The sequence below is a fragment of the Apodemus sylvaticus genome, chromosome 15 (assembly GCF_947179515.1).
Source record: "Apodemus sylvaticus chromosome 15, mApoSyl1.1, whole genome shotgun sequence".
NCBI lineage: Eukaryota > Metazoa > Chordata > Mammalia > Rodentia > Muridae > Apodemus > Apodemus sylvaticus.
The window spans coordinates 66,583,695-66,607,099 of record NC_067486.1 but is presented as its reverse complement, the minus strand read 5'-3'; the positions used below and the strand labels follow the sequence as shown (position 1 = coordinate 66,607,099).

Here is a 23,405-nt window from a genome sequence, read left to right as displayed (position 1 = left end):
GTCTTTCTTGAAGCCCTCTGTCAGCATCATGAGATACGATTTTAAATCCAACTCTTGCTTTTCCGTGTGTTAGGGTATCCCGGACTCGCTGTGGTAGGAGAACTGGCTTCTGATGTTGCCATGGGGCCTTGGTTTCTGTTGGTAGGGTTCTTGTGCTTGCCTTTCACCATCTGGTGCTAGTTGGTATTCTTGTCTCTGGCTGGAGTTTGTTCGTCCTGTGGGTCTATGAGCCTGTGTCCTTACTCCTCTGAGCTCAAAAGTGAAAGCACTGCTAAGAGATCTCTCTCTCCTGGAGGGCTATGCACAGAAGACTGGAGTTTCCAGGTTCCTGGGTGCAAATGGTGGCAGGCAGGAAGACTTCAGTCCCAGCTGCCCCACTGATCTTAGGCGTTGTGTGCTCCTAGCTGGGTCCCCTCCAGAGAGAAGAGAAGGTAGAGATCTTACCTCTGCGCTCAAAAGTGAAAGCCTGCTGGGAGATCACTCCCTCCTGGTGGGCTATGCACAGAAGGCTGTGGAGTCTCCCGGCTCCCTGGTGCAAATCCAGCCCCATGTTTTATTATTTTTAATTATGCTAAGTATATACACATGAGTGGAGGTGCTCGTAGAGGCTCTGACCTAGAGCTAGAGTTATAGGTGGTAGTGGTCACCTTACATGCATGCTGGGAATTGAACTCTTGTCCTCTGAGCCATCCATTTCTCTAGCCCCTTCTGATGAGTTTTGGTGACCATTCCTTTCCTTAGAAAATAGAGTGAGGGAAAGTTTCCTTGTATACTTCAGAGTATCTGAGCATCTTCTGGGCACTACTGCCAGGTAAGATAGTAATAACCCAGCACTCCCCTGCCTCAGGAAGATGGGGGAATATCTGCTTACATCTAGCCTGGACTTTCTAGCCTCTTCTCTCTTCCTCCCTGTTTTCCATGTTAAATGGGTCTTCACCCACTTAACACCACACAAAGAACTGGGTCCCACCTTTTCACAATCCAGTGGTGGCACCCTACCCCCAAATGAGGCAGTTCAAATCCAATCTGGAAGGTGAGACTGTGGGGACCCTAATAACTAAGAATCCTATGGTTCTCCCAGATAGATTTCCTCAAATACATTTTGCTTTTACCAACTTGAAAAGGTCAGTTTATTGGGAGAGTCATTACAAACTCAGAAGGTGTTCAAAGAGCAAAGTGATATGCTTTCAACTTAATTTCCACTCTATCTTCTGTTTGTGCAAATAGAAAATGGTTTTAGTGCTTAAATTCTTGCAGACCCAATAGAAATGGTGATACTCCCTGCCTTCAGCACATTAGTGTACAATTGTATCAATTGTATCCAATTGTTCTGGAACCATTAAAGAGACTCTTTAAATAAAACTTGAATACTTGTCAAAAGTTGTGTTTATATTCTTTAGATAAATTATAGTGATTGCTTGTTTTTAATAAAAAAAATTATTTATCTTACATATGTGAATACATTGTTGCTGTCTTTAGACACACTAGAAGAGGGCTTTGGATTCCATCACAGATGGTTGTGAGCCACCATGTGAGAACTGAACTCAGGACTTCTGGGAGAACAGGCAGTGCTCTTAACCGCTGAGCCATCTATCCAACCCCTATAGTGATTTCTTTTCCTTAGGCAGAGGCCGGGGTGGGGGGGGGAGGGATTTTGGTTTTTGGTTTTTTTGAGACAGGGTTTCTCTGTATAGCCCTGGCTGTCCTGGAACTCACACTGTAGACCAGGTTGGCCTCGAACTCAGAAATCCGCCTGCCTCTGCCTCCCAGAGTGCTGGGATTACAGGCGTGCACCACCACCGTCTGACTTAGTGATTTCTTAATCAAGATGATTTAAGAAAAAACAGAAGTCCTGTTGAAGTCGTGGAGTTTAAAGCGATAGTTGTAGCTGGTGAGATGGCTTAGGGTTGCTGCCAAGCCTAGTGATGACCCAAGTTTGATCCCTGGAACCACATAGTGGAAGGAAAGAACTGACTCCCACGAGCTGTCCTCAGACTCCACACAGGTGCAGTGCAGTGTGCACCCCATGCCCAAATAAATAACAAATAAATGTAAGGGAAAAGCGGAGCAGGAAGTTCTGGAAATGTTAGGAAGTAGGCAGCCATGACTAGAAAAAGAACACGTGAGTAAATTCTACGGTTCTTATCTGCATGGGATGTGTGGCTCAGTGACACTGGGCATCTGTGGTCAGACAGATTTATGAACGTGCTTCCTATAAGGGATGGGGTGACAGGCTTTTACCAACATTTTTACCAACACAACCAGACATATATCGTCTGCCTGTGTTTATAGGCCGTTGGCAGGCCTGTTTATCAAATAGGAAAAGGTCACAGAGCTGGAGCAAATGGCCTCTTTTATAAAACAGGAAAGCTAAGATTTAAAAATAGTTTTTAAAACTGGGTTATGATTGATTAGTTAATTATAATTAGTATCTTATTTAGTTTAGAGTATTAATAGGACAAAGGGAATGTGCTCTGATAGTACTTTTGGTTGGTTGTTTTTTTATAATAGAATCTCATGTGCACAGTGAGTTCTGAGCTAACCTGGGCTACAGAATGAGTCTGTGCCTAAAAAGAAAAAACCAAATGTCCTGCTAAGGGAGGGTGAGATGGCTCAGAGAGACAAAGCACTTGTTGCCACGCCCCGTGGACCACTTGAGTTCAGTCCTTGGGACTTGAGTTGTGGAAGGAGAGAACCCACTCGGAAAACTGTCTTCTGACCTGCGTGTATGTGCCATACCTCTGGACCCCTGACTCCACCCCAATAGAAAAGTAATATAAAAGCTTAAGTGTCTTAAGTGGCGTGCCTGCTGGGGCTGTGGTAGTCGATCTTTGGAACCCCAGAGGTAACAGTTTCTCTCTTCCCATCACACTGCTTGGAGTGGAGTCTTTTTAGAAGCAAAAGTGACAAGCAGATGTCAAAATGAATAGGTTAGAAATAAACAGCAAGAGAACTGGGGCTTGTTGAAAATGCCGCCCTGAGGCGGAGTGGATCTGAGGTCTGTTCCTACTGCCTAAAGTAAACGTAGGGAAACTGCAAGGATCCCACGGTCGGGGTCCTTCATGGAGTACAGAGAAGATACACTTCACCCCACGGTGGACAGACTGGACAGCGGATATTTCTCTGTTCCCCTCTCAGTTTCCTGCAAGAAAGACATTGTTACTCATGTGACAGACCAGGGAATCTAACACAGAATTAATGAACTGAAAGCGCAGAGCTAAGGCTTCCTGTTCTATAGCACACACGCAACACCTCCTGACACTCATGACCCCTTCCACCACAGTGTGGTGATGGGCCACAGCCTCCAGAGAGTGGTGCCTTTGTGTCCTTGTCATTGAGTTCACAACAACATTGGTAGGGACAGAATACTGTACTGCTGATTGATAGGCAGCCGCGGACTCTAGGATGGGAATGGCCTACCCAAGCTCACCCAGATTAAGTCCTGTTAATCCCCGCCGCCCTGGGTTGGGATCCATTCAGTGGGTTCTGTTCCACTGTATGGGTCCCCAGAATTGAACCCAGATCCTCAGGCTGAACAGCAAGCACCTTTCCCCGCTGAGCCATCTAGCCAAGCCCCTGGTTTCTGTCTCTTCCCGCAGCTTTGCAGTTAACTGTATTTCTCCATGTTAATGTGTGGGCTCAAAACCTGGGGCTCAAAGAGGAGCCTGAGAAACTGGCCCCAGGTCCCACTGCCAGTGGACAGCAGGCAGCAGGACCCAAATCACTAACAATGCCACAGCCTAGGCCTTCTCTGTAGGCCTCAGGCACAGTGTAGAGAAAGCTTCAGAGACTTGGGGTGGAATCATTACCATTCACCATCCCACACACTTGTGCACAGCTTTTATTTGTGTGGCTGGGAGAGCTTAGGAAATCTGATGTCTGGAAATCAGGGGGTAAAAAAAGATTTTAAATGGAAGCTGTCCTCAGTATTGAGAAATCTCTGTTGTAACAGGATGATTTTTAGCTCACTTGAAACCATAATAAAGACAGTATTTTCACCACCAAAGCCGCCTTTGGCCCATCTTTGGGATCCAGTGGCCATAGCCCTATGGAAGTCGCAGCAGGTCCTCAGGCAAGCCTCTCCGCTGGCCCTTTGTCTTCTCTTTGTCTCAGCATTGTCCCAGTGTCCACAGGCCACAGTCACATGGCCTCTCTGGCTAGAGCTGTGTAGGTTTTGTTGTCTGGGCGTGGATGTCTGCACAGAGGCGCTCTTCTTCTGGGCTGGGTGTGTCCTGTCCACCAGGGTTGTGCAGATCATGAGAGTAGGTCTTCCTGGACTGTCTTGAATCCAGAGCAATGACATGGGAGCTCTGAAGATTAAGAATTTTAAGGGGCTGAAGAGATGGGTTAAGGTTAAGGGTGCATACTGCTCTTGTAGAGGACCTGAGTTCAGTCACTTCTGTTGGGTGGCTTACAACTGCCCATAAGTCCTGCTCCTCGGGACCCAGTACCATCTTCTGGACTCTGAGGGAACCTACCTCACATACGCACACACCCACACATAGTTGCACATACATACACGTAATTAAATTAATTAGTTACTTTAGTGTTTTTCAGGGCAAGGTTTCTCTGTGTAGCATTGACTGTCCTGGAACTTGCTTTGTAGACCAGGCTGGCCTTGAACTCAGAGATTCACCTGCTTCTGCCTCCTGAATGCTAGGACTAAAGGTGTGAGCCTCATGCCTGACTTACACATAACTTTTAAAAAATGTTAAAGAGTTTAAGACAGCAATAAAACTGAGCTCAGAGTCTTCTGAATAGAAATCCAGGAAAACACACACACACACACACACACACAGAGAGAGAGAGAGAGAGAGAGAGAGAGAGAGAGAGAGAGAGAGAGAGAGAGAATAACAGAGAGCCCTGTCCTTGCTAGTAGCCTCAATTTATTTATTTATTTATTTATTTATTTATTTACTTACTTACTTACTTACTTACTTACTTACTGGGTATGTATGTGCTTGGGAGAGTCCTGCACTTCCTCCTGTTTGTGAGACAGAGGGGGCACACTTCCAAACAACACCTGTGTGATGCTCCTAAGAGGCCCCTGAAGGTTGTACTCTTCCAAGAGTCTGTGTTTTGGCAGCCAGGTCTCCTACTCAGTGCTTACCACAGGGATGGATGTCCCATCTTGCTGGTGACTGTGCTGAGATCTACTGTTTGGTAAATGTTTAATGTACTGGTGTTCTGCTCACTAGGCTGCAAAAATGAGGAGACAGAGTCAGAGTAGATGGAGTGCTTATGCAAGTGGATCGTCCTTGTAACCAAGGAAGGACAGCCTGGTAAAGGAGAGGGCTAGGCTGGAAGAGCTGAGACCCACAGGGACAATGGAGACTCTCCTTGAGAATAAAGCGAGAAGAATGCTGTGGGTGAGAGAATTTGCTAGGGACTGAAGAGCACCGCCCTTTGTGGCTGGAGAGGGAGGGGTCAGAGAGCTGCTGAGACTGATGATCATGGCATTGAGAGAAATAGGTTGGGGACTGAGGGACAATAGCTGCCCTGCACTAGTAGGACACTTGTGCATGTGTCAGACTGACAGGCCTGGCCACCGCTTGCCAGTAGGTTCTTTCCTGGGTGTCACAAGTTAGAAAGGATCAGGGGATGGTGACCAAAGACTCTGAGACTCTAGGGGTTAGGAAAACAGTTCAGCTGTGAGCAGGGACTTCAGGGTCTAGCCTGGGGACAACAGTGGAGCCTGTTGAGAACAAGGCAGCATTGGGACAGTTGGACTAAGTAGATCTCACTTCTTGTAATAGTAGCTTCCTGTGCAGGTGAGGGAGAGGCAGGCAGTACCTTGTGGTTGTTTACATACAGGGGTGGTTTTGTGATTAAAAAACAGAAGACTTGGCAGTCGGTGAAACAAGGTTGTCCTGAAAGAGAAACCAGCCTTAAATTAAAGCCCGAAGCCTTGTATCTGGTGAGGTTCCCTTCTCTAAGTTCTTAGGCGCTCCTCTACCTACCCTACCCTGTCCATTCACCAGCAAGCCCTGCTGAGTGGATCTACACCTTAGGAGCTCACAGGCTAAAGAACTAACTTGGACAAATCAGTATGCCAGTGGCCAGCTGTCCAGCTAGCATTAGCAGCCCGCACAAAGGACCCAGTGAGCTACTGTTAGAGCTACTCATGGCATACATGCTGCCCCTCCCCGGCCGCCCCCCTGCCCCCTCCGCCCCCACCCCCACCTCCCCACCCACTGCCGCCCTTGTCCACTCCTCTGAGCCCTGGACTTTGAGCCTTCCTCAGCTCTTTGTTTTATTAAGAGCTGAGTGGACTTGGCATCTGCAGAACCCTGGGGTTGGGGAGTTTGTGTGGAGTCTGGGCAACTCCTCTTTTGAAAGGGTGGGCTCCCCTTGGAGGACCAGAATCATCCCCATGAAGTTGAATCACCAGTCTGGTCAGGACGGCTGCAGCAGCTGTGATCTTCCTCCAGGCTGAGTCTTGGAATGGGAACCTGGAAAGTCTCCAGGACCTGGGCAGCCCTCAGTATCAGTGCTTATCCTGAGACTTCAGCCACCAAGAGAGGGTAGCCAAGGAATTCCCAGTGCCTCCTAGCCTCTCTGGGTTCTTTGCTAATCCAGTAGGAAAACAGAATGGTAATGGGGGATGGGGTGGTGAGCAAAACAGACCTACTTACTGTCCCTAGCAGGACAGGCTTTTTAATAGCATTCCTCCTAACAGCAGGAGCCTAGAGCCCTTGGCTGGAACAGACAATGCCTCTCTCTGGTTATCAGACAGTTATCAGCAAGGCAGGCAGATAGTAAGCACCTCCACTGGATAGAAGCCTTGACTGAAACTGGAACCCTGACTTCTCAGCCAGGCAGACAGTTTCCATGTACCAGCTCCATCTCACAGGCTCCTAGCACCTCCACTTATCCTGTGGGCAAGGTTGAAGAGTTTGTTTCTCTCGGTGTATCTCCCCCTCTCCCTTTCCTTCCCCCTCTCCTTAATTCCTTCCTTTCTCCCTTGACTAGGGGGGTCTGCATGGGGAAGGTTGCATCCCCTGGAGTCTCACAGCGCAGTGCCTTCTGCTCTGTGGCAGGTTTCTCCTTTGTAGTTTATTATATGCATCCAGCTTTTCATTTACTAGACATGGAAAGCGGCAGAAAGTAGCAGCTTCCTGCAGATCACAGGGAAGGGATGGCATCAGGCCCTCAAAGGCTCTGCCTCCCTGCATTCTTCATGGCCCCATAGATAACTTTGCTGAGGCTCAGCGCTTAAACCCTGTCTGTGTGCAAGCTCAGCACATTTCTAGTCCAGGGCAGAGAATTTGGAAAAGTCTACGGCTGTCACTTTGGGGGTCATCGCCATGCTGTCTCTGGATTGAGTCAGGCTGCCATCTCTCTGCCCAGTTGTTGTGTTTTTTTTTTGGTTTGTCTGTCTTTTGAGACAGGGTTTTCTATATGTAGCCTTGGCTGTGCTGGAACTAGCTATGTAAATCAGGCTGTCCTCAAACTCACAGAGATCTGCCTGCCTCTGCCTTCCAGGTACTGGAATTAAAGCTGTGCGCCACCACCGCCAAGCTTTCTGCCCAGATCTATATTTGAACATCTTCTCTGTTCCCCTTCTAGGAGGTGATAATGCTAGGAGAGTGCAGGTCTGTTCTAGGTGAGCACAACCCCCACTTACTATGTAACCAGACAAATTCACAATCCCTCTGATGTCATTGACGCCTTCAAGTGAGGGCAGCTGTTAAAAAGCCATTTAAGGTTGACGTACAGAGCTACCTAGCCCATTCTGAAGCCCAGAATGATCTGAGGAGTCTTGAGAAACAAAGACATCACTCAGATATAAGGGGCCACTTGGAGGAGTAGCCAGGTATGTCTGCTAGAGGAAGGGATCCCCACTTCCAGGGGCGTGTGTCTCCGGGAGGTTCTGTCACCGTTCACCTGCCTGTCTGCATTTCTGTGGCTTGTTCTGAGGCATCTCTGCTGATCCCTTCCCCCCCACAGCTCCTTCCTCTGAGGAGGGAGAGGCAGAGTAGGTATGGTGTCATGTTCTGACTCCTGAAAGAATCAAAGAGAGCTTCCCTTCTGCTCCAGACTTGTGAGCAGCTGACAGACAAGGTGGTGTCCTGTGCCACCCTGCTAGGTCTACCTTGCTGTCTGCTTCCACGGCAGCCTGTAAGAAACTCTAAAGTTAGAAACAACTAAATCAGCTAATTTAGTTGATTGGTTCCCGAAATCAACCAATTGTCCATCTGTCCATCCTTCCAAGTGCCACTGTGTGTGATAGTTATTCAGGCAGTTGAGTATCCCTTACAGTTTCAGAACTGTGGCCTTGTTAATCAAGATAGAGCTGTGAGAACCATCCTTGCAGGGCACCGGGGCTGGGGCATGAGAGAGGACATTTAGGCCTTGCCTTTCCCTTCTCCAGCAGAGGAACAGACCTCTTTACTGGGGTCAGTCAGGTGGCTGCTCTCTGCCCCTGCACCTCATGCCAAGTGGTGCCTGGCATAGACAGTAAGTGCTGGTTGAGTGAATGGCTTCTGAGATGGGAGGAGAGATGTGTACAGTGGTGGGGGGACGAGGATGGGATACAAGTGGAGCTGGGGTGGAGAGCAAGAGTCGTGTAGAGCTTGCTCCTCGTGCATTTCTTCAGAGCCCCTCCCCTCAGGGTCCCAAAGATGATGAGAATGGACAGTAAAGACCCACTGGGGGCCATGGGGACGCTGGAGAGATGGCTCAGCAGCGAAGAGCATTGGGTGCTCATCCAGAGGACCCAGGTTCAATTCCCAGTGCACACATGGCAGCTCACAATTGTCTATAACTCCAGTTCCAAGGAATCTGATGCCTTCACACATACACACACACAGACAGACAAACACCAATGCACATGAAGTAAAAAGAAATATTTTTTTTTAAAGAGACCAATGCCTGGCCTGGAGAGATGAGTCAGAGGTTAAGAGCACAGACTGCTCTTCCAGAGGTCCTGAGTTCAATTCCCAGCAACCGCATGGTAGCTCACAACCATCTGTAATGTGATCCAGTGCCCTCTTCTGGTGTGTCTGAAGACAGCGACAGTGTTCTCATATAATGCCTAATTCCTATTGAACATTAGTATAACCAACTGTTCTTCTCCATAAAGATTGTTGGCTCTCTGTTCCTACTGGGGTTTCACCTGTATACTTGACTACATAGTATTCATAAAGGCTATATCTAGCTATGCCTCCCAATGGGTAGGAGCCCTGACATGCTATGTCTATGCTGTCTCTTTTCCTTCTACCCCCAGGCATCCTTTGAAGTGTCTGTGGAGGCTCGGAGCTGCCCTGGCAGACATACAGCCCAGTCTTTCACCTTGAGGCCCGTGGGCTTCCGGGACAGTCTGCAGGTGGAAGTCGCCTACAACTGCACATGCGGCTGTAGCACCGGGCTGGAGCCCAACAGCGCCAGATGCAGTGGGAACGGAACCTACATCTGCGGGCTGTGCGAGTGTGACCCCAGTTACCTGGGTACTAGGTGCGAGTGCCAGGAGGGAGAGAACCAGAGTGGGTACCAGAACCTGTGCCGGGAGGCGGAAGGCAAGCCTCTGTGCAGTGGACGTGGGGAATGTAGCTGCAACCAGTGCGCCTGCTTCGAGAGTGAGTTCGGGAGGATCTATGGGCCCTTCTGCGAGTGTGACAGCTTTTCCTGCGCCAGGAACAAGGGCGTCCTATGCTCAGGTATGCTCCTGCCACTGCCTTTGTTCTGAGCCATACCCAGGGCTGGATATTATGTGGACCCAAACCCTGCCTTTCTCGGGTTGTGTCTCGGGTTGTCAAGGGTGCGCAAAGCCAAGCCCTGCCTTCCTGAGGCACAGGGTGGGTGCCCTCGTGTGGAATATAAGCATCAAGTCTGAGGGAGCAGCTGTTGTGGATCCGTTCTGGCGGGACATGATGAGGTGGCACTGTGGGAGGTTACCCATGGTTACCGATGGGCAGACAGGTGGGTGGGTGGTAGGCTTGCAGAGGCGGGGAGGAGAGGAGGCTTCCCGTACACAGAGATTTCCTATGAAGCGTGAGCACGTGAGAGTGGTGGAATTGAAGTGTTCCAAACTGTAGTTGTGTAAAGCATAGGACATAGGCGTCATGGATTAAGGTGGGGCGGAAAGATCGCTATCCTCTGGGACCCATCGTCAGAGTGGTGGTTCCCTGGTGTTCGTGAGATGCTTCTGGGTAGGTTCACAGAAACTGTGGGATGGGTTGCTGCAGGTATGGAGTTGTGAGAAATGAGCCCGAATGTACCCAGCCACAAAAGGAGGAGGACACTGGCTGTCTAGGTCAGAGCCATACCCCTGGGAGCTGGCAGTGTCCGGCTGAGCCCGTGGGTCCTGGGGGGCTGTGCTTAAAGAATTCCAGCATGGTGGGATGGAGTTTCTGCTCCCCTTAGTCACAACAGACGCCCTCGCCCTGGTTGTATTAGTAGTAGTATTTTACAGAGTTTTTCTCTTGAAATCAGGAGTCAGCTATAACCCTTGGGAATGTGTTTGCTCCAGAAGGCTGCTTAGCCCGTGTTGTTCGGGAGCGGATTTGCCCGTGCAAATCCATCTGCACAGTTTAATAGCCAGACACTTGGCCGTTCTTGGACATTGGTTTTCCCATCTCTAAGACTGGGCCAACATTACTTTGGGAATGGAAAGAGACATAAACCAGGAGCTTTAGTGAGCACAGGCCGAACGGGCACGGGGCAGTCGGTGCAGGGTGCACAAGTGGACTCTGAGGGAAAAAGCTAAGACGTTGGGGATTCTGAGCCTGAGTCAACATACTTTTTTACCTAACCACCAGAACCAGAACAGCAGAGTTCTGCCAAGGCATGTGTCTGAAAGCACCTGGATGGTCTTTTCCATTTGCACGTCTAACCCTGTGACCTCGAGACTCTCATGGGCCATGGATTCAGACTCCAGAGGGATAGCAAGATCTGAAGCTCCCATGTGGACGAACAGCGCACTAACTTCCTAAGATAGGGTGTTCCCCCGTAACACACACAGTTACACTCAGCCCTTAACTTGGAAAACAGGAAGTTGGTGCGAGTGTGGTCAGACTGTGCTGTCTCTGTCTGTGGTGTTCAGGATTGATGGAGACCATCTGGCAAACCCGTCAGGGGGCCCTTTTCTTACCTCCTCTGTCCCGCTCTCTGCGTTGTCAAGAGAACTGCTTTTCCAGAGAGCAGAAGGATTCTTCTCAAATCTAGAATGTTCTGAATGGTAGAAAGCAGTGTTTAAAGTCATCTACATTTTCCTCATCCTAAGAGGTTAGTTTCTCTCCTTCCAAACTGCTCCTTGAATTATCACTGGTGTCTGCATATGACTCTGTGTCCTATAGTTCACCCTCCCTGTACTCCAGAACGTAGCTTGAAGTATTTAGTAAACTGTTGATCAGAACATTTTGACCCTTCTATCGTTGTATACCTCACCAGATCTTTCCTTTAAAAGCCACACTAGCTGAATTGTTAAAGCACTCCAGGTCTTCCCAGAGAAAGAGGTTTCTGCACTTAGGTCATTGTGGAATCGGTTCAATTAAGATGAGCTTAGAGCAAACACAGCTCCAGACAGGGCTTAGTGACATATGCTCCTGCAGGGAAGGGCACCTCGTGCCTCCTTGTCTCAAACCATCTGGCTCCTTTCAGACACAGCTGAGCAGTGGTGCGCCGTTCCTCCCTCCAGTTTCGGTGTCCCTGAGCTGCACACACTGCTTTAGTTTAGGTGAGTGGGATAGCTGCTCCTTTTGGGGTTTTTATGGGAGAGAAGCCGATTTCCTAACACTCGGCCCCTGAAGGCGCTGACTCAGGCTCTCAAACCATCCACCTCAGCAGTCTCTAGCACTTCTCCTTACCCCTGGCCTCTGCGGCCCATCCTGGAAGTGGGTCATGTGGTTGAGGTCTGTCTTAGGGTGATGGTGGTGGTTGGGGACAGGGGTTGGGCAGTGTACTGGAAGAATTTGCTGAGACAGACTTAGGGCCAGAACCCATGGGGACACCTGATAAGCTCCTTACATTTATCTAGTGCTTCCTCTGCAGGTCTTGCAGTCCTTGACCCCTGTTGTGAGAGAAAAAAGGCAAAAGAATTTGGGATTGGGAGGGCTTTTTCCATCATCAAAATGAGCAGTGAAGCAACCGAGACCAGGTCTGGAAGCAGTTGGGCAGTTGTTACTGTTCTCCTGACACATCACCATGGCCTCTGCGCTCAGGACCTCGCTGTGGCCCTCCTCTGGTCTCTAGGAGAAGTAATTTACAGAATAGTTCTGTCCCTAAACAATTTCCGTGTGTAACGGGAGTTTTATGAGGCCCTTGGGCTCACTTCTATTCTTCTGATTCTTGGAAGGTGTTGACCCTTCATTGTTTCTTTAAATGTGAGAAGGGGTGGGGTCTGTTCAGTTATTTCTAATGCAGTAAAAGAGACTCGTTCAGACTTTGTGCTGCTTGGCGATCTGTGTCCCTAATGGTTATCTCCTGCGCTCTGGGTCACACTCTTGGAGGAAGCTGTTGAGATTTTACATTTAATAATCTCATGGCGAACCTGCCTCTTGGGTCTCTTAGAATGAGAAATTTATAATCTAATCAACTGTAAAATTTTGAGCCAAACCTTTTTTTGGTCTTGTAACTGTGAGCCCCTCCCCCCAGTACATTGCAATAGGGCTTTGCAAATACATATCCTACTTTGTTGTGTGGTAGATATTGAGAGAACCAAGCAACACCCAGAGTTCCTTCTCAGAGATGAAAATGGGAATCTGAAACTTGAGGCATCTTTCCCAGTATCCAAGAAACAGATCTTGGTAGACTTAAAACAGCTCTGACAGGCCTCTGTAGCCGAAAAGACTCCTGTGATTAAAGGCTCAGTTCTTGGTTCCTTACTTCTTGCCAAATGAAACACCGTCCAGGACAACATCATCCAGGTATGCCTAGAAAAATATCTCTTGATTTACAGAGATTAAGTAGGGCTTCCAGAAATAACCTCTCTGGACAGATAGTCTGCATTCCAAAAAGGTGGGGCACAAGGGTGCGTGGGTGAACTATGGGCAAGGGGGCAGTTAGTGGGAACTATTTTTCCTCTGAAAGCAGCAGAGTCAAGTTTTGCAGCCTGGCAGGTAAACTAGGGAATCTGGGTGAAAAATAAGACTCAGAAGTAAGCTGAGCTTTAAATGCGAAGGAAAGAGTTACTGCGTAGTTCAATCGGTAATAGTCCTGCACAGCATGCCTTTCACTGGCTATCTCTTCCTCCTGCTCTGACTTCAGGCTAGAGGCCAGGGCTTATCAGGTCCTCTCCTCTCCTCCAAGTTCTTACCAACCGCTACTCAGAAACCAGGCGTCAGTCTTAGCCACCCAGTCAGTGGTCATGAGGGTTATGCCGTGGTACTGACCTGAAAGGAGCCTTCTGGGGAGAGCGTCCTGCGAGGCTGCCCTGCATCAGTGCAAACCAGTGGTCCCAGTCACTTCTGTAGGCCAGTCGGATGCACACGCCTGCGTGAGGCCCCCGCGTGGCTCTGCTGCCTACAAAATGAAGTCTCTGTGACTTCTACCCTAACTCTTCATTCTCATATGTGGAAGGTGGATGGAGAACTGGGTATTGGTCCCAGAGAGGAAGTGTTTAGTGATTTCCCCCGTCAGCCACCGCATGTGTCTCTTCATCATTCCTCTGCTCTTCTTCCTCGAAGTTGCCATTAACATCCTACCCAGCTTTACCGTGAACTCAAGGAAGGGGGCTCTCTCGGCCATCCTAAATGTCCGGAGCCAGCATCCTATAAATAATAAATTAATAGGATGATGAGAAATGTCAGAACTGGGCGTGAGGTTACACACCTTTAATCCTGGTACTCTGGCAGAGGCAAGTGGGTCTCTGGGAGTTAAAGGCCATCTTGGTCTACATGGCAAATTCCAGACCAGTCAGGCCTGCATAGTAGGACCCTGTCTGTTTAAAAAAATATGTTTATCTATCTGTTTATTTAATCTTGTGTGTGTGCCTGCAAATATGTATGTGCGTCCAATTCCTTGGAAGGGAGTTCCAGATGGTTGTGAGCCAAACTGTGGGTGCTGGGGATCAAACCTGTGTCCTCTGTGAGAACACTGAGCACTCTTAACCACAGAACTGTCTCTCCAGCCACTGGAGAGTGACCCTGTCTTTTAAAAAGTATACCCTGCCATTCTTACAGATTTTTCTTTTTGTTTGTTTGGTTTGGTTTAGTTTTTTGAGATAGGGCTTCTTTGTGTAGTCTTTGTTGTCCTAAAATTCCCACTCTAGACCAGGCTGACCTTGAACTCACAGAGATCTACCTGCCTCTGCCTCCAGAGTATAGGGATTAAATGCATACATCACCATCACCCAGCTTTTTTTAAAAGATTTATTTGTCTGTTTGTTTGTTTATTCTATGTATATGAGTACACTGTCACTGTCTTCAGACACACCAGAAGAGGGCATCAGATCCCCATTACAGATGGTTGTGAGCCACCATGTGGTTGCTGGGAACTGAACCCAGGACCTCTGGAAGAACTGTCAGTTCTCTTAACCACTGAGCCATCTCTCCAGCCCCAACCACCCAGCTTTCTTTAGAGATAAACTTTCACACTCCAGACCGGTAGCCTGATAACCATTCTGAGGCATTGGTCACTGCTACATCTTCTATGATTGCATTGAGATTTACATATTTTATAACTATTTGAATATATTTACTCTGTATAATATGTATAACCTTGTTTTTATGTGTGTGTTTTAGGGAGGTTTGTTTTGTGGGGTTTGCTTGTGTTGTTTTTAGGCAAGAGGCTCTCAACATGTGGCTGGCCTGGACTCACAGAGATCTCTCTGCCTCCCAGGTGCTAGGATTAAATTCATGACTCAGTATAGCCAGACTCCACCACCATGTGCCAGGACCAACCCACAAGCAACTTCCATGACAAATTCTTGAAGAGTCCTGTGGCAATTTGACTGTGCTTCACCCAGGAAGAGGCACTGTTAGGAGGTGTGGCCTTATAGGAGGAAGTGTGTCCCTGTGGGAGTAGGCTTTGAGACCGTCCTCCAAGCTGCCTGGAAGACAGTAGTCTTCCTTCTCTTTGCCTTCTGAACAAGATGTAGACCTCTTGACTTCTTCTCCAGCACCATATCTGTCTGGACGCTGCTGTGCTTCCTGTCATTGATAATGGACTGAACCTCTGAACGTGTGAGCCAGCCCCAATGAAATATTGTCCTTTATAAGAGTTACCTTGGTCACGATTTCTGTTCTTAGCAATGACAAGCACCTTGTCAGTGAACCAAGATCGAGGCATAGTTAACCCCAAAAAGGCCTGTAGACTTTCCATGGAAGCTCCTAGGAGAATCAGGATCGTCTCAGATATTTAAACTTGTATGCAGAAACTCACTGAGGGTTCTATTCAGATTCTACTGTCAAAAATAAGCTTACGCATGTACACACACACAGGCATGTATATAAATCCTCGTAGACACACAGAGGCACTCGCCCTCACATCTTCATGAAAAAGGATTCTTCTTCTTCCAAATAGGAAACATCGAGAACTCTAGTACCAATTTTCCCATCACATGATCTGGGGCTCTTGCGTCCAGTCAGCTCGCCTCTGGCAGTTTGTGCCTAGAGAAAGCTGTCTGGGAAAGTCAGAGCTGGGGTGGTAAGAACCTTGTGCCACGAAGGGCATGTCAGCAGTGCCTTCCTCATTTTGTCTTGGGTATGTTGCTACCTACTGTTCAATAAGAATCTGCCACACGTTATGCATTGGTTGCCCCCACGCCAAGTGTTATTCTAGATGCAGGACTTGGAGTCATGAGTGAATTTCTAAGTTTTTGTTGCCTCTGGAATTTTCCACTGGGGTTGAAGAATGGGCGTATAAAACATCACAAGCGTCTCCCTGCGTGTTCTGGATGTTTCTGCGAGCTTGGAAGAGAGAAGCAGTGGGACAGGCCATGCAGGGTGCCTGCTTCTCTCACTGCTCTGGTCCTGTTTCCAGAAGAAACTTCTTAGCAGGCTATCGGTGATTCTGAGGATAGAATGATCTAAGCGCTGGGTCTCCCCGTCTTTTCTCCATTTGGAGAGGGATGTATTCAAACAGAAGACCTCTCATCCGGGCTCGACTTTCCCCCTTCAGGCTGATCCACAGACTAAAGAGGAACATAATGGCACTTGATGAGCTAAAGATGCAAACTTAGGGAGACCGTGAGGATGCCAGTGCTTAGGTCTGTCATATGGGTATAAGTGTTATTAGCCTTTAAACATCCTAGGATAATGGTGTTAGAAAAATTTCCATTCTTCAGTTTAGAAGTCTGAGAGACCCCTGGTGGTGGAAGCAGTGATTCCTGGTGTGCTTTCCTTTCCTGTCTCAGGAAATGAGCCAGTGTTTTTGTTTTGGTCCTGGTTTGGGGTGCTCCAGTGCACTCGATTATTGGCAGGGGTGGGGCAGGATGTGACGGTGCTTTGTGTCCTTGGAGGTGAGTGTCCCTTCCTAGGAACACTGCCCTTGGAGCACCACTGAGATTCAAATATTCCCTGGGGTCTGGAATCACTCAGGATGTTTCCTTCCTCTTTCTGGGACATATTCTGGGGGTACCATTGACCTCTAAGCTCATCTACAACCCCACCCCACAGAGTCTAAGAGGACACAACCATGTCCTGTGCTACGGAAGTCAGGCAGGGACAACTTGAGCCCACAGAGCTGACCTTAGGCAAGCATAATCCTGCAAGGAGACTATTTTAAAGCATTTCTTACAGGGTTCGAGAGATGGCTTGGGGTTGAAAAACATTAGCTGCTCTTGCAGAGGGCCTGGGTTTGGTTCCCAGCATCTATGTGGCAACTAATACTTATAATTCTAATTCTAGAGACTCCCTATGCCATCTTCTGGCCCCCTTGGGTACCACGCCTGTGCAAGTACTCATGCACATAAAATAAATGAATGCTTTTTAAAGCTCTTTTATGGCTTGGATATTGTTTCCTTGGAAATAGATGGATGTTAGCGTTTTGCATTCATCACTAGTGAGCACTAAGCAGGAGGAGGTTTTGTTTGTTTTATATCACCTGCCTTTTTTCCTAATAGTACCGGCCACACAGAGTAGGTCAATATGTATTATCTACTTTGGGGAAACCGAGGCCCAGAACCTAGACTAAAGTTCCTTTAAAAAAAAAAAAGAGGTCTTGCTATATGATCCAGGCTGGTCTTAACCTGCTGGGCTTAAGCAGTTCCTCCTGCGTCCACCTCTGGACTAGCTGGGAGGTGTGCACCACCCTGCCTCACCTCCACCCTCAATGCCATTACCCTACCTGGAGCCCTACATTTCTTTCTTTCTTTTTTTTTTTTTTTGACTTGTTTTTTTTTTTTTTTTTCCCGAGACAGGGTTTCTCTGTGTAGCCCTGGCTGTCCTGGAACTCACTCTGTAGACTAGGCTGGCCTCAAACTCAGAAATCTGCCTGCCTCTGCCTCCCAGAATGCTGGGATTACAGGCGTGCGCCGCCACCACCACCCGGCGAGCCCCACATTTCTAAGTCGTGCCCAGTTAGTCTTTATCTAAACATCTCTCTTAAGTTAGATTCCATCAGTCACAGCAGACTTCCCCTGTCTCCCTCATGGCTGCAATACTGACATCATAGACATAAGGGGCCTCATCCAGGAAGGCAATGATATTCTTTGGGAGGGCTCGGTGGCCATTAACAACGGAGTCTCAGGCTCCATTACAGAACCGTGGCTTGAAGCAGCGCCATCCTGGGTTCGTCAGAGTGATCACAGTTTGCTCCTTAGACACGAGCTTGTGGTCCAGACACGTGAAAGACAAAGGGTGAGAGCCACTCATGGGGAAACACCATCAGTTGGCTGTTTTGTCAAGAGTAAGCCAAGGACGGGAGTAGCTGGCCCAGAGACCGAGGATGCATCCCTGTGTGTGACTGCCAGATGAGGTGCATGCTGGGAGATTGGACCGTTGCATAGGAGCAGAGCTGGGTGCGAAGCCTGTGATTTCTGTTTGACTATGGCTGCAGGAAAGGAAGGAGAATCCTTGGTTCTCTTCTTTGCAGTACCCTAAAGCCTCTGGGTTGATAATTTCAACTGTCAAGGATCACCTTGAAGCCCGGAGGTCAGTGATACTCAGTGTTTTGTGATTGTTGGCTGTCTTCCCCCAGGACTTGGGGTCTGTCCAGCAGCACATCCTGAGTGTCTCCTGAGAGCCGGAAACCATGGTAGCGAGAGGCACTGGGTGCACATAAGTTTGATTTTGTGTGGATCTGAGGGCTCACGGGATAAGGTACCCAAAAAGACAAGCATCACTCTCTCTCTATTAAGTATGTTTTCTGTCAGCTGTTTGGTTTTTTGAGACAGTGCTGCACGGCGTAGCACTTCCTGGCCCGGAATGATGTTCTCTGTAGACCAGGCTGGCCTCAAAGCTGTGTTGATTCTCCTGCCTCTCCCAAGTGAGTGCTGAGAATAGGTGTGTATGCATTCGCGCTGACTGGTCAGCTTTCAAACATGTTCCAGTCTGAAGCGAGGAAGAGAAAGTAGGAGAGAGGGAATAGGAAAGTCAGGAAGGAAAACCAAACGTGCTCCCTCCCTCCAAGCTCTGTGCTCCCTCCGAGCTCTGTGCTCCCTCCGAGCTCTGTGCTCCCTCCGTGCCCTGTGCTCCCTCCGAGCTCTGTGCTCCCTCCGTGCCCTGTGCTCCCTCCATGCCCTGTGCTCCCTCCATGCCCTGTGCTCCCTCCGAGCTCTGTGCTCCCTCCGTGCCCTGTGCTCCCTCCGAGCTCTGAGCTCCCTCTGTGCCCTGTGCTCCCTCCATGCCCTGTGCTCCCTCCGAGCTCTGAGCTCCCTCTGTGCCCTGTGCTCCCTCCGTGCCCTGTGCTCCCTCCGTGCCCTGTGCTCCCTCCGTTCCCTGTGCTCTCTCCGAGCTCTGAGCTCCCTCCGTACCCTGTGCTCCCTCTGAGCTCTGTGCTCTCTCCATGCCCTGTGCTCCCTCCGTGCCCTGTGCTCTCTCCGTGCCCTGTGCTCCCTCCGAGCTCTGAGCTCCCTCCATGCCCTGTGCTCCCTCTGAGCTCTGTGCTCCCTCCGTGCCCTGTGCTCCCTCTGAGCTCTGTGCTCCCTCCGTGCCCTGAGCTCCCTCCGAGCTCCGTGCTCCCTCCGTGCCCCGTGCTCCCTCCGTGCCCTGTGCTCCCTCCGAGCCCTGTGCTCCCTCCGAGTCCTGTGCTCCCTCCGAGCCCTGTGCTCCCTCCGAGCTCCGTGCTCCCTCCGTGCCCTGTGCTCCCTCCGAGCCCTGTGCTCCCTCCGAGCTCCGTGCTCCCTCCGTGCCCTGTGCTCCCTCCGTGCCCTGTGCTCCCTCCGAGCTCTGTGCTCCCTCCGAGTCCTGTGCTCCCTCCGTGCCCTGTGCTCCCTCCGTGTCCTGTGCTCCTTCCGAGCTCTGTGCTCCCTCCATCTTCCCTCTGTTCACAGCCACGTCTCTCAGGACAGATGTCCGCAGGCCCCATCTTCACTGGTAGCCTCCCCTCAGACCTGAACTCAGTCCTGTTTGGATTCAGCCACATCTCCCTCTCCAGTGCCCTGGCAGTGCTCTTGGCCCACCTGTCTCTAGCCAGCTGCCAGGGTGGAAGTCCCTCACCTGTTCTCTCTGGGGTACCCCTCAACAACCCAGATCGCTCAGCTGAACTCCCCCCAGCTCAGCTGGTCCTTCCCCCCCAGCAGGGCTCTCCTAGGTCTCTTTGTCTCGCTTTGAGCCAGAAGCCTAAAAGCTGCCCTGTACCCTGCCTTCTTCCCAGCCTCTCCATCCATCTGCCGCTGGCCTTGTCTGCCCCTTTGAAGTCGTAACATTTCTCCATCTCTGCTTCTACTGTCCCAATCTGTGTGCTGGCCATACTGCAGCCAGAGTGATGGATCCAAAATGAAACTCTGCTCACATCCAGACCGAACCCTGAGATGCCTAAAGAAATGGATCAGAGCTGGAGAGCTGGCTCAGTGTTTAAGAGCTCTGGCTGGTATTGCAAAGGACCCAGGTTCAATTCCTAGCTCCACATGACAGCTCACAACTATCTGTAAATTTAATTCCAGGAGATCTTATATCTGCGCTCGCTCGCGCGCGCACGCGCGCGCACACACACACACACACAAGTGGACAGAACACAAATGTACATAAAATTAAAATAAAATTAATCATTAGAAAAAGAAAGAGAAACAGGAGCAGGTGAAGGGACTCCAGGAGATGCAGAGGGAATCCTGGGGTAGACGTCCTTGCAGGTTGTGCAGGAGGTGAAAATACAAATGTTATATTGTGAGGAGGAGGACGAGGAGGCGAAGGAGGAGGAGGAGGAGGAGGAGGCGGATCCACCGAAAGCTCTATAGCAGAGGTGTGTGTAGCACTGCCTGGCTCATTACAGTTGAGGAGATCACAGAGACCGTGCCCATGAAGCTGGAGCAGACACAGGATGGACCTGCCTGAGAGAAAGCCTGGTACTCTGGGGGCTTGAGTCTTACTGGTAATAGAAGTTCATCCTCAGGTACCTTGGCCCGAAGGGTCATACCAAGCTCCTGCCAGGGCCTAAGCACCCCGCACTTCACCCTCACCCCCTCAGCCCCAAGGAGCCCCATCTTAACTGTTCTGTCTTTCACTTACATGCCCCCCTTCCCTCCAGGCTGCATGCTGGTTTGGATGCTCTCTCCTTCACTCTCTCTAAATCAGAAGCTTAATTAACCTGAGGCCTGTTCCAGCCTCCCGGCCCAGGGCCTGAGTCACACATCAGCTTTAGCTGTGGTGGTAGAGGAGATAACAGCTCAGCCGGCCAGCCCTGTTCAACAGAGAAGATAAGGCAGGCCAAGACTGGCTTAGTGCCTCTGGTGGAATGAGCCAGGCTTGTGCATTGGTCTACACCATCTTCACGATGCCATACCTTGAATTCCCTTAGGCTAATTATCAGTCGTGATTGTCCTCTCCATTGAGGAGGTACAGACCCCTATGCCAGGTGAGTTGGTACCTGTTCTTATTCCTAGTGCTTGAGAGGCAGAGACAGGAGGATGTCTATAAGTTCTGGGCCAGCCAGGGATACACAAGGAGACACCATCTTAAATAAACAAAGAAAAAGTATAGACACCTGTAGCCAAGTGTTCTACCACTGAACTGTATCCCAGAGCTAGACTGTAGACTCCAGAGTCAAGCAAATATGGTCTCTAGCCCTGTCCTTGCCTACTGTATAGCAATGGTGAACTTATTTGGCCCCCTCTGATTTTCATTTCCCACACCAGTAACTGTACTCACCACATAGTGTTCTTGGGTAGAATAAGGTAATGTGTGTACATTGTGTAGAGTAGTATCTAGTTGTGTTAGTTTTCCATCGCTGTGACAAAATGCCTAAGAAAATCAATGTAAGAGTTTTGGCCATGGTTTGGGGAATTTCATTCCCAAATTCCTAGGTTCATTCCTTCTCTCCTATGTTGAGGCAGCATGAGGGGCCCGCATACCTCATCAGGGCTGGGGGCCAAAAGCCCAACATTCCCTTTAAGGGCACACCCCTGGTGACCTAACTGCCTTCCGCTAGGTCCCACTCTGTTGTGCCAACCTGGAGAACGAGCCTTAAACACAAGCACCTTTGGGAGGCGGTCCAGGTGTAGCTCTGGCGGATTGCCAGTATCCTGTCAGCCATTCTGAGGAGATTCCCATGGCCTAATCTAAGTGGGATTAAATGCCAGACCAAACTGTCTATCCTTCTGTTGCGTGTTCACAAAGCCTTCCCCTCACTACGCAAGGTACTCAGTCTCTCTTCCTGAGGAAGGCACTGTTCTGGTCAGAGCCAGGAAGTAGGCAAAGATTGCTAAGGATGGGCCGAGCACTCTGAGCTTCAGAGGGGGGATTGGAGAGGTTGGTACTCATCACAGCTCTCAGCGGGGCTGGCTTAAATCAGCTAGCTGGACTGTGCCTCCTTGTGTGGGGAGGCTGCCCTGAGCTCAGGAGTTCCTGGTAAAGAAAAACGGTTGCCAGCAGTTTATCTAGCGGCAGCCGAGAGCCCTGCGAGGGAGCTAGGAATATCCGGAGCATCTCAGAAGTCCTCTGCCTTGGCTCTTTCCGTAACTAAGGTCTGTGCACGGAGGGGAAGTGTCGAACAGTGGAGTAGGTCAGAGTAGGAGGAGACACCCTGGCCAGCCAGGGGCTCACGAGGACAGCGAGGGACAATTACATAACTCTAGCCTGTTTGTCAACAGAGAAGCAGGGGGAATAGTATGTCTCCGGAGAGATTTCCCCTTCCTGTTCAAAGTCCCAAATAGAGTCCTGGGTATGTGTCTGGGCACAGAGTCGGTTCACCTGAGAAGACTGCTAAACCTGGCATCAGAGTGTCCCGGATGCCAGAGTGCAGAGGCCTCCCAAGTCTCCCTTCTCACAGGTGCAGGGGGAGAGACTGTGGGCCCTGGCTCAGGGCATTGCAGGACACAGACAGACAGACACTCTACACCACACAAAGCTGCCATCTTGGTACCCTGTTCTCATGACAGTTGCTGGAGGGTGCCACCTCTGCCCAAAATTTCACTCAGATGTCTGGCACAGAAGTGAGGGTGGACCTGAGGTACCAGGGAAGTTACTCGGGATGGGTCAGGTCCCGCAGCTCACATACGCTCCGTGTTTCTTTACTTACTTCCTGTTTATGTGGCCTGTTCTGAGGCTAAGAGGGACTGTGGGGCGTTGAAAGCTGAGGTGCAGTTGTGGCAGAGAGGGCATCTGAATGAAGGTGACCTCAACCTCGACTATGGGGAGAGAGGAGGCGTGGCTATGGGTAGAGGAGGTAGTGGGTGTGGATTCTTGTGAGGGTAAGTTGTTCGGGTGGAGGGAGGGAGGGGGGAGACCTGGAAGAGAGGAAGCAAGCGCCCTCCCAGGCTGAAGGCCATCTTCCCTTCAATGTTCCCAGGGCCACAGAGGCCTGGGGGGTAGGTGGGGAGGAAGGGGAGGGAGTCAGTGGCTTCTAGATCTAAAGAGGAGCTAGTTTCTGGAGTTCCCAAGGTGGTGACTTCTGATGAGAACCACTCTCAGCTTTCTCCATCGAGCTGGTCCCTTCTTCCCCCAAGCCCCTTGTCCTCCAGCCTCGGAAAGCCCAGCCTGTGGTGAAACCGCGTGGGAGCCGCCTTTCTGGGCCTGGAACTGAGGCCTGAGGCTGGCAGCCAGGCCTACCTCCCTTTGCTGATTCAAAATGTATGTGTTTATTCAAGTTTGGATATGCCCGTGTTGAGGACACCGGGGAACTCCTCAGGGAGGGCTCAGTGGCCCTTTGTGTTGTGAACCACTCCCTGTAGACTCCTGGCCGTGGTTCAGTGGCTCCACCAGGTCCCGGTGCTCGAAGGCAGTGTGTGGGTGCTTTGCACCCCAGCTTGGGCGTGGATCAGGTAATCCATGGGAACTTAGAGCTTTGGAGGCCTTCGAACAAGTTGGCACGAGGCCTCCCTCCAGTGACAGCAGCAGTAGGGGCGAGGAAGGCCGTGCTTACTGGATGCC

General features: G+C 50.0%; 1 protein-coding gene and 1 long non-coding RNA gene across 5 annotated transcripts in view; one reads left to right on the top strand and one right to left on the bottom strand.

Annotated features, from left to right (window-relative positions):
- Itgb5 (integrin subunit beta 5) overlaps nucleotides 1–23,405 on the top strand; it is a 115,664-nt gene that overhangs the window by 76,704 nt on the left and 15,555 nt on the right. For both annotated transcript variants that reach the window (XM_052158115.1, XM_052158114.1), the window contains exon 10: nucleotides 9,230–9,659. In XM_052158115.1, the coding sequence (XP_052014075.1) occupies nucleotides 9,230–9,659 (430 nt within the window). The remainder of the gene's footprint in view (nucleotides 1–9,229; nucleotides 9,660–23,405) is intronic.
- LOC127665618 (uncharacterized) lies at nucleotides 3,924–13,501 on the bottom strand. 3 transcript variants are annotated; one of them, XR_007973475.1, is made up of 6 exons: nucleotides 13,332–13,501; nucleotides 11,968–12,010; nucleotides 11,093–11,172; nucleotides 5,794–5,870; nucleotides 4,947–5,199; nucleotides 3,924–4,334 (listed from the first exon to the last, which is right to left on the bottom strand). It is a non-coding gene; the product is annotated as an uncharacterized LOC127665618 (long non-coding RNA). The 3 variants fall into 3 exon arrangements; XR_007973474.1 differs by having other exon boundaries at nucleotides 3,924–4,310; XR_007973476.1 differs by having other exon boundaries at nucleotides 3,924–4,310; nucleotides 5,111–5,199.